General features: G+C 42.7%; 1 protein-coding gene across 4 annotated transcripts in view; it reads right to left on the reverse strand.

Annotated features, from left to right (window-relative positions):
- The window catches only part of MAPK8IP1 (mitogen-activated protein kinase 8 interacting protein 1), a 57444-nt gene extending 51835 nt beyond the window's left edge, over positions 1–5609 (reverse strand). For 3 of the 4 annotated variants that reach the window (XM_075188232.1, XM_075188231.1, XM_075188230.1), the window contains exon 1: positions 5480–5609. In XM_075188232.1, coding sequence (XP_075044333.1) covers positions 5480–5565 — 86 coding nt within the window. In that variant the 5' untranslated portion in view covers positions 5566–5609. The remainder of the gene's footprint in view (positions 1–5479) is intronic. The other variant, XM_075188233.1, reaches the window with a different exon arrangement.
- Between the last annotated feature and the right edge of the window lie 5064 nt (positions 5610–10673).

Genomic DNA, 10673 nt, shown 5'->3' on the forward strand with positions numbered 1-10673 from the left:
ACTTATCGAGGTGACATATGTACAGGAAATGTACATGTTATGTGCATATGTAGAGACCGAACCTACACTATATGGACAAAAGTATTTGGCCACACCTGTTAATTTTTTAATCGAGGTGTTTCAATCAGACCCGTTGCCAGAGGTGTATAAAATCAAGCACCTAGCCATGCAGTCTCCATTTGCAAACATTTGTGACACAAAATGGGTCGTTCTGAAGAGCTCAGTGACTACAAGCGTGGTACTGTGATAGGGTGTCACCTTTGCAATAAGACAGTTCATGAAATTTCATCCCTGCTGGATATTCCACGGTCACCTGTAAGTGATATTATTAGAAAGTGGAAGCGTTTATGAACAGCAGCAACTCAGCCACGAAGCGGAAGACCACGTAAAATCACAGAGCTTGGTCATTGACTGCTAAGGCGCATGGTGCATAAAAGTCGCCAACACTCTGCTGATTCCATAGGAAAGCACACCAACACTGGACTGTGGAGCAGTGGAAACGTGTTATGTGGAGTGACGAATCACGCTTCTTGGTTGGGAAGTCAGATGGGTGAGTCTGGGTTTAGCGGATGCCAGGAGAATGTTACCTGCCTGATTGCATTATGCCAACTGTGAAGTTTGATGGAGGAGGGATAATGGTATGGGGCTGTTTTTCAGTTTGTGCTAAGCTTCTTATCTCCAGTGAAGGGCAACCTTAATGCGTCAGCATACCAAGTCATTTTGGACAACGCTATGCTTCCAACTTTGTGGCAACGGTTTGGGGTAGGCCCTTTTCTATTCCTTCATGTCTGTGCCCCAGCGCACAAAGAAAGGACTACAAAGACATGGTTTGATGAGTTCGGTGTGGAAGAACTTGACTGCTCCGCACAGAGCCCTGACCTCAACCCCATCTAACACCTTTGGGATGAACTGGAACAGAGTTTGCGAGCCAGGCCTTCTAGTCCAACATCAGTGCCTGACCTCATAAATGCTCTACTGAACAAATGGGCACAATTTCCCACAGAAACACTCCAACATTTTGTTGAAAAAAAAGAGTGAAAGCGGTCATCTACATTACCAGCAATTAAAGGGTTTTTTAGCACTATGGGGTCTATTTATGACCCTTCGTTTTTTTCACTTGATACTTTTCAATCCTTATTTCCTTGATAAGGATTGAAAAGTAACGGCTATGTATTAAAAAAACTTCTCAGGGACAGCAGTGCCGATAGACTGCTGTTCCTGAGAAGTGACTCACCTGATCATCGCAGTCTTTTCTCAAGTTTAAAGGCTGCGATGATCTTCTCTTTTTTTTTTTCCTTTTTTGTTAGTGCGCATGTACCGACTGAAAAGTTGGTGCATGCGCACTAGCATCCTGGACGGCAAACTGCAGGATGATTGACAGGGAGGGATCACATGATCCCTCCACACATGCGCTGTCCAGCTCTGCTCTTCAGAGCAGAGCTTGACAGCGCGAAAGTTTTCAGATATGTTAATGTACGCCAGCTTCAGATGGCTCCAGCTTCAGATGGTGTACATTAACATGTAAAAAAAGAGAAAAGTTTCTCTAATTAAACTTTCATACATAGCGGTTCTGAGCACTTCCCATACACTGTTATGAGGAGTGCTCAGAAAAACGATAGCAAATGCAAAGCATGAGATATCTGAGATATCTGCTGCGATGCTTCAATAATACATTGCAATTTCACGGTAAACACCCGAAAACTGTTGTTTTCGGGTGTTTAACACAGGAAAAATCCTTGATAAATAGACCCCTATGTGAGTTAGACATGTGTCCGGACAGGCCAACTGGGATTGGATTCCCTTTTACTTGCAAATATTTTTACAAGGTTAATATAATTGGTAGACTCCTCCTCTCCCCCTAACCCAAAGGTGTACGAATGCCCCTGGATGAAACACTTGTTTTTGTGTTGTCACCATATTGATGATTGATCCCTATGATCTCCTCCATTATATTATGGATGCACGTGAACATGTTTCGGGCCACATTGAACAGGCATCAGATCTCCCCTTGCCCCCTGCAACACTAACCTTTTCTGTATAGCATGCCCTGTTGCTCTGCTAGTACCATCAGCTGGCATCACAGAGAGGGACAGAACTGACGCACAGGTGTGCAACCCCCCCGAAATATGCATCCAAGTTCTTAAATAAAGAATCTTATTGAGGAGTTTCAGTCAATGCCAGTTTAATTGTAAACAAATCTTTGCTGGAAACATTTCAACCTAAAAATAACTATAGGGCAGGTTTCTGATAATAAAATAAAATTATCTCTGCATAATACACCAATTAAGCTAATAAATGTATGAACCGCTGTAAACAATATCTGTATAAATGGTGAGTTCTGATGTCAATCAATCCTAGTTCATTAAGAAAACTTGCACATTATGCCAGGGTGACTTCTACTATCCATATAGCTTACAATAAGGGGTACATTATCCCATATATGTTGTACAGACTAACCGCTACATACACACATATATAATCTAATATATGAATGCTTAGTGGCGTCTGTCTGTCTGTGTGTGGAAAAAAAACCCAAGTTGCAGCGCCACCTGCTGGGCAGTTATACACTGACCTACTAAATTCTTAGTGTGTGTGGGGAAAAAATTCAAAAAGGGCTGAAATTTGGTAGGGGTCAAACTCATTTTCGTGAGGTAATTTTACCTCATGAACACACATGTGTAGAGGCGTGCGTTAGTGTGTGTGTGTGTGTGTGTGTGTGTGTGTGTGTGTGTAAAAAACAATTTTCTCAGAAAGGGCTCATCCAATTGACCTGAAATTTGGTTTACTGACATTATTTGACAAAAAAATTAGAATAGTCAAGTCAGTTAACTTCCATCATCCCCCCTTCCCCCCGTGGGAGGGGTAGTAAAGGCTAAATTTACGAGTTGAGGGGTCAAACTCATTTTCGTGAGGTAATTTTACCTCATGAACACACATTAAAAAGGCCGCTTGCGTCGGGAACGAACGCTCTTCCCCTGAGGAGGACTGGGCTAGGTCCAAATGCATGACAAGAACCTTTTTAGGACCTTAAGTAGCTTGATTTGACTAGAATGCATGAGTATATATATATATATATATATATATATATATATTTTATAGTTAATGTAAACAGGGGCTGGCCTGGTCATTCTGCTGCCTGAAGTTGCAACTGAAATGAAGCTCATCTCATCCTACACACACAATATAAACATTTGTACAGCTGTAATTTACACTATAAATCCTAATTTCATGTACCCGGAGGGTAGAACATTTCAATTTAGCAGGAAAATTTGCATTTTGCATTAATTCCTCACGTGTTGCTGCCTAAGGCCTCAGACACCAGTGTATTTTTTATTTATATGCGTTCTTTCTGCATTTGACCCATACAATGATGCGTTCTGGGATACAATAAAAAAAATATGTAATCAGGACTGAGGAAAAAAAAACTTCAGGAAAATGACAGAATACAGATTTGCAGCAAAACCAACCATGGATAATTTCTAAATGTTTGTCTAATGTCAAATAAAATAAAATTGGAGCCCATTTGTAGGGTGCATTTCCTACCAGCACAATGAGAGAACATTAGCACGTGGACCATAAAATGAACCCCAATCGCCCTAATTACTAAAGCAGGTGAACTGCAGGAACAATCCTGACATATATTACCTCAGAAATTGTAATTATTAGAAAGCTGCCTTTACATCTGATCATTATTGACCTCCAGATTGTGTGTGTGACTGGCAGGATGTAAACTTATCGATTACCACAGGCCTGTCCAACCTGCGGCCCTCCAGGTGTTGTGAAACTACAAGCCCCAGCATGCTTTGCTGGTAGACAACCAGTTGATAGCTGAAAGGGCATGCTGGGACTTGTAGTTTCACAACACCTAGAGGGCCACAGGTTGGACATGCCTGGATGACCATGTGATGTCTGATAATGTTCTATGCAGCAGGACATTTTCTAGGAATTATCAGTATAATTCTCACTCTGGTCCTCATACCAGGGCCATCTTAATAACATTATGGGCCCCCGGGCAAAGAAGCGCACTCGGGCCCCTACCTACACAACCAAACACAGGAATAAAAATGTAAATTATCAATAAAATTAAATTGATATATTGTTTAAACACTAAAAAACATGCTGTACAGCTGTGCCTTGATATATGGGTGAACAGATTTTTTTTCTATTGGGCCCTATGCTTGTGGGGCCACAGGGCAACTGCCCAGGGTGGGGGGGGGGGGGGGGTTAGACAGCCCTGCCTCATACAATTTGGAGGGGGGTAAGGGGGTCAGTGGTCAGCTCTGGGGAATATGAGGACCTATATAGATGGAGACTGTATAACCCAGCTGTATTAGACACCATGCTGGGCAGTATTACAAGCTCACCACCATATGCAGTGATCTTCTAATGACCCCCCAGGACGAGGGGTCTGCCTGGATCATCATCCCCTGCCGGAGCTGCTGGTCATTATCACAGACTCTTTTAATTGCTCTATTTGCCGAGCCCAGCCAGGCTGCAGTAACTCCCAGTGAGATGCACTCATCCAGCAAGGAAGCGATCAGCAGGACCCGCTCCGACAGCTCACAGCCTCAGGCTGCCCTCATATACCAGGAGCTGGTACAGGAGAAGTCACAGCCGGCAGCAGCAATGCACGGACACACTGCCATCAGAACAACTGTGGTAGAACTACAAGTCCAAGCATGCACAGACAGCAAATGCTGGGACTTGTAGTTGCACCACTGAGAATACTCAGAGATGCATGAAGAACCACAGACTTGCAGCACATCATACACTGAAATAGGACACATGCAATGTATTAAATCTATAATAATAATTAGCAAGTGCAGTAGCTGCAATAATAATAAACCTGTGTAAGTGGTTTTAGTGTGATCACAGAATAAGCCTCTGACTTTGAACCTCTACCACTCACATGCAGTGTAGTGAGAGGCTCTACCCTATACCCAATTTATAGTCACTGACTAAGGAGACTAATCCAGGAGTATATTGCATTGATTTATCAATTATAGGATGCCCACTGCTCCATCTGATACCAACCACATGACAGCTCTGCCTGTTTTGTATGCTGGTGCCTCCAGACTACCCCCCTCCCACACCTGTTTATGTACTACTAGCATATAGCAGAGGGAGGGGATGGAACTGGACCTTGTAACCCATTGCAGGCTGTTGCTCATCATCTGTGCACGTAGATCAATACATAGCACCACCATAAACACATATACCACACCCAGAAATAATAGGAGATGGAAGGGAGACAACAACAACATTCCATTCCATGATAAATACTAAAATAAAAGCTAAAGACCACATAAATATATATAGGATAATAGATGGATATATTACACAGATGCACATTGATTAAATGCACAATTATCCCAAAGTCCACAGCAGACAGGAGGTGTGTTTGGGGATTACAACCCCCCTCCCTCCCTCTAGGGAGAGCACACAAGGGCAGACCTGAGTCCAGAGCAGGAAAGGGTACCTGAAACGTGGGGGAGAAGCCAGGTGCAGCCCCAGGAAGGGAGAGGAGCCAGCTGGGGTTGTGGTTGCCTTTTCTCTCTCCGCCATTCCGTCTCTGAGATGCACAGCCCTGGCTGGGGAGAGGGAGGGGAGAGTGGAGGCAGAGGGGGGGAGGGAGATGCTGACAGGTAGCAGAGAAGGAGGACCAAGTTGTGGAAGGATAGAAGAGGGTGACAGGTGGGTGAGAGAGATAATGGTAATATTGCATAGCTATGAACGATATGCATCAATATATAAACTCACAGTATAATACAGTTACACCCAGCCCCCTTGCCTGCCTATATCTACCACACTGATTGTCACATCATATTATGTGAGCACAGATGTATTCTTCTGACGTAAATTCCATATGCATTCCAACCATACCACATATCTAGAGACATATATATATATATATATATATATATATATATATATATATATATTCTCACTTCTTTGTGCCAGGCAGGGCCGTAACTAGGGCTGTGCGACAGGGGCGACTGCCCGGGGCGCAACGCTGAAGGGGGGCGCAATTTAGGAATATTTTAGGTTCATCTGGTTAAAATTGAGGGCTAGGGGGGCGGCATTTGTCTTCTCGCCCAGGGCTCGCTAGAATTCTAAGTTACGGCTCCGGTGCCAAGTCCATCGGCACAGAAACCAGACGTGCATAAAAATGGATTCCTTTATAGAATGCCATTAATTGCCTGGTTGACATATTAAAACATAACTCCCAGGAACACTTTGGTTTCAAGTAGCTCCATATAAACACAACATGTCACTCTATAAGTGGACCTTCAACACTACAAACCCCCCCCCCCCCCCTCGTCTAATTTACTGATCATGGTTACAATGTTATTTATTTTCATTTTAAACAAGTCACATCAATAAAAATTAACTTATAAAGCATGGGAAATACAAGAAGACATCTTCTGTAGAGGATAAATTAAATTATACTGCGGTAAATGTTAAAAGATAGGGGTACTCGTTAATTATATGGGCACCACTTCACAAGGAGGAGCAGTGCAATGGCGAGCTATCCAAGCCACACATCCAAGACCAGATGAGTAAAACACTTTCTTTTGTCCTGTCTCTACCTCTCCCAATGCTGGAGTCTAGGGGGTCTCTTTTTATAACGCATAGTATTTCCTTCATGTTAATTATTATGTCTTGTTGCAATAAGATTTATTTCACATATTTATGAAGATTCAATAGGAGCCTTTACCAGTGAATCATCTATACAGTAAAGTAGGTAAAGTGATAGCAATCGACCTGGCCTATTCACGATTTACGATAGGAAGGAGGTGAGGAGCACGAAGCCTTGAAGAAATCGAAGATCCTTTCCTTGCGATGCTCTCCCTAAAGGATAGATATCTATGGGGACTGCACCTGCAATTCTCTAATAAGTAGGAATTGTACTTTAAAATATGGTAATCCTCCAAAAACCAGTTTTCGGGGAATTCAAACAGGATAAATTATATTTGTGGGTTCATGAATAGGCCCCTAGGTTTGGTTGACCCTAGCAGAATCCTGCCAATTTATTTCACCACGCCAACATGCTGCCATCCTAATTTACAATGTCCTTAAATTGCTGCGGGGAAGGGGGAATTTAAAAATTCCACACTTTTGCAGCCAGAAAAACGCAACAACCACAAACTCCTAGTGACACGTTGGAAGGTTTGCTGCATTCAGCACTGTGACACTGGTGTTTGAGATTAGTCCACTTTTCGGGGGTTGCACCAATTGTGAGAAAGTAACTATGGAAGAATTGTTGAAATGTCCCCGCAATTTCTGCCCATTTTACTGTAAACCAGCGTTCCCCAAATCCAGCCATCTGGTAGCCATAACTGTGCAGGTTTAACAGGTCACAGGTGAAATTAATAATCAGCGCCACCTGTGGATCTGTTACAATGTATCAGTCAGTAATGAATACACCTGTGCTAGAGCAAGGAGATATGGAAAACATGCACTGTTAGGGGAGGTTTGGGGAAAAACTGCTCTAGCAGTACAATAAAAAATAATTTTTCTCTGGTCTACAGAGCAGATCTGTGCACAAGTACAGGCATCACTGCTACAAAGTAAAGCTCTATTCATCCAGAAAATACATTTTAAACAATAAAATAAAAAAATCACTCAAGTAAAATCTATATATCATATATCTATATCAGAGAGCACAGTACAGATACCTCATCATGGACAGTCTTACACCAGTTTCAGCTAGATTGATAGTGCCTCAGTGACATCAGTAGTTCCTAGTGAGGATGGGCTGTATTAGTTGGTGCAGTCTACAAATTTGCATCCTTCAGATTATGAATAGTGATCAGTTTAACATAACTGTGCTGTAACCATAGCATACTGATCAGATATTGGTTAATCAGTCTAGGACGTCTAATGCAAACTATTGGCTTTCACCAGTTTAGACTCAGCTGTGCTCCTTGTACCCTCTTATAACTAAACCTTAATTTCTTGCATATATACAACTAAATTCTTTGTCTTTTTATGAAAATGTGCTAATCCTTATGTCTGCCATTACATTACAGTAAACTTTTGAATGAACACCATTTAGCAAAATTTGTTAAAGGGAATGTAAACTTTTATTTCAATATTTTAAAACATGTCCCTTTATAACCAGCATCCAAGCTCCCAAGATTCTGGGGAACTAGCTCATTATCTAAGGCAGGGTTTCCTAAACCCAGTCCTCAGGGCTCCCCAACAGTGCAGGTTTTCTGGACCACCTGTGGATCTGTTACAATGTGTCAGTCAGTAATGAACACACCTGTGCTCCAGCAAGGAGATATGGAAAACCTGCACTGTTGGGGAGCCCTGAGGACTGGGTTTGGGAAACCCTGGAATCTAAGGACTTGTTGAGCTTAGAGATTAAGGGCCTCATTTAGAGTTGGACACAAAGCCCATTTCAGGCGCATCCTGCACATTTCCACGGACGGGGCATGCGCAGTAAGCAACAGTTCCCTGCAGGTCCGTCTGCTTTTCAGACGCAGTGTACACTGTGACAGCTTGCGTCTCAGTACGAGGGAGAGGGTGTAACACAGTGTTATGTAGGCGTGACCGTGAATAATTCAGATACTATGGGCGTCAACCCGAAAAAACTACCGTAGTCAGATTGGGACCAGGGCTGGATTAACCATAGGGCTAACTGGGCTACAGCCCAGGGGCCTATGGCATCCAGGGGGCCCTTGAAAGTGCTCATCAGCAGTATTGATTGGTTGGGGGCGCCCCCACCGCGATCAGTGCAGCTGAGCACTTTCACTGCGGTCCTTCCCCGTACTTTGCACAAAAACCAAAAGGACAGCGCTGTGGAAAGTCACTATAGAAGTATCAATAATGTGGTAAATTGACCTGTGGAATATTATTTTCTGAATTGCTCCTTGCGCTGATCATTCCAATTGTAATCTTTTTGTGAGGAGCTACTATTCTCCCCTCTCTGTTTCCAACCAGGGACTTTAGTAGGCGTTACGCCGCCTGTGTCACGGAGCAAATAAGCAAGTGGTAAATTAGATGGCAGCGCTTGTGACTACTCTCCCGGCACGAGCTGATCACTATTACCTCTGGAAGGGAGGCGATTTACCAATATTCTTCCAACCGATGGCGATATGCCAGTTCTGCCGGTTACTGAGGAGATCTCAGTTAAGAGTGTACAGCGTGCTGGGGAAGGAGGTAAGTGTCGGGGGGGGGGGCCGGCAGCTCGGATCACGGGGGGGGCCTCCATTCCCTTAATCTGGCACTGATTGGAACATACGTCAAACAAGACAGAAAAAGTGCGGCAGGAGTTAGGTTGCGCAAGTAGTTAGCTAGCTGAAGGAACTGGTCGCAGCTTGGTAGGGTATTACGAGTGGGACACAAATGGGGTTGCATGCCACTCGTAATACCCTACCAAGCTGCGGCACACTGACACTCCTACTCTTTCATGTAAGTCGTAGATGCACATTGCGTCCGATTGTAAATGAAGCCCTAAATCACTGACACAGACTGCCTTACACAAGAGTGCTACAGTCTAATAAATACATGCATTACATCTAATGTCTTCTAATCAGTAACTGGTAAATAAGACTATATAAAGGGCATTAATATATGTAAAAAGCCTGTATACTATATCATCATCACCAGCTATTTATATAGCACCACTAATGACGCAGCACTGTACAGAGAACTCACTCACATCAGTCCCTGCCCCATTGGGGCTTAGTCTAAATTCCCTAACATCCACACTCACTAAGGTCAATTTGATAGCAGCCAATTAATCTACCAGTATGTTTTTGGAGTGTGGGAGGTAACCAGAGCACCCGGAGGAAACACACGCAAACACGGGGAGAACATACAAACTCCACACAGATAAGGCCATGGTCAGAAACCAAACTCATGACTCCAGTGCTGTGAGGCAGAAGTGCTAACCACTGAGCCACCGTGCTGCCCAGTATTTATACATTTGTAGACTAGAGATGTCACTCCATGCCTCATTTCTCTATATACCCGTACGTATACATATGTATTTCACAAATATATGCAGCCATCCATTATCTGTAAAACCTTTATCTATACATCATACATAATCAGAGAGCCTCATTCAACAGTTACCCAGAGCAATGTTACACTGTGACGCGAATAATACTGCCCAGTGGCAGTGTGACAATTCTGTAAATGTAATACTTTTTATTTTCATATTTCTTCTTCAGGAGCAAACATGCAGAACAGAATATTTCTCAGACCATTAGTTTAATGTTTATTTTCCCCACTTTCCAGTCAATTCCCCATTTACATTTTCCATTACTGAATTCCTAGCGGAAACGTAATGACACACAAGAGGCGACAGCAGGATGTTTAAAATACATTTAATATACAAATCGCATCATATTTACATTCAGCTTGTGTAAAATTTACACATATGCAAAAATTACATATCTCACCTCAGCCACCTTCTGCTGCTACAGAAAATATTAACTTCTCCACTGCGGAGAGCTGACACTTTAAAAAATCTTGGTGAAAAACACACACAATTGGTGATGTGCAATATGTGGCCCTATTAGGCTTTTATCTGGGGCCCCATCTCCTTTCTACTTTGTCAGATTTGTAACTGCAGGTATCATCTATATCTATATATATCTATATATATCTATATATATATATATATATATATATATATATATATATATATATATATATAT

Source organism: Mixophyes fleayi, chromosome 10 (genome assembly GCF_038048845.1).
Source record: "Mixophyes fleayi isolate aMixFle1 chromosome 10, aMixFle1.hap1, whole genome shotgun sequence".
NCBI classification, from domain to species: Eukaryota; Metazoa; Chordata; class Amphibia; order Anura; family Limnodynastidae; genus Mixophyes; species Mixophyes fleayi.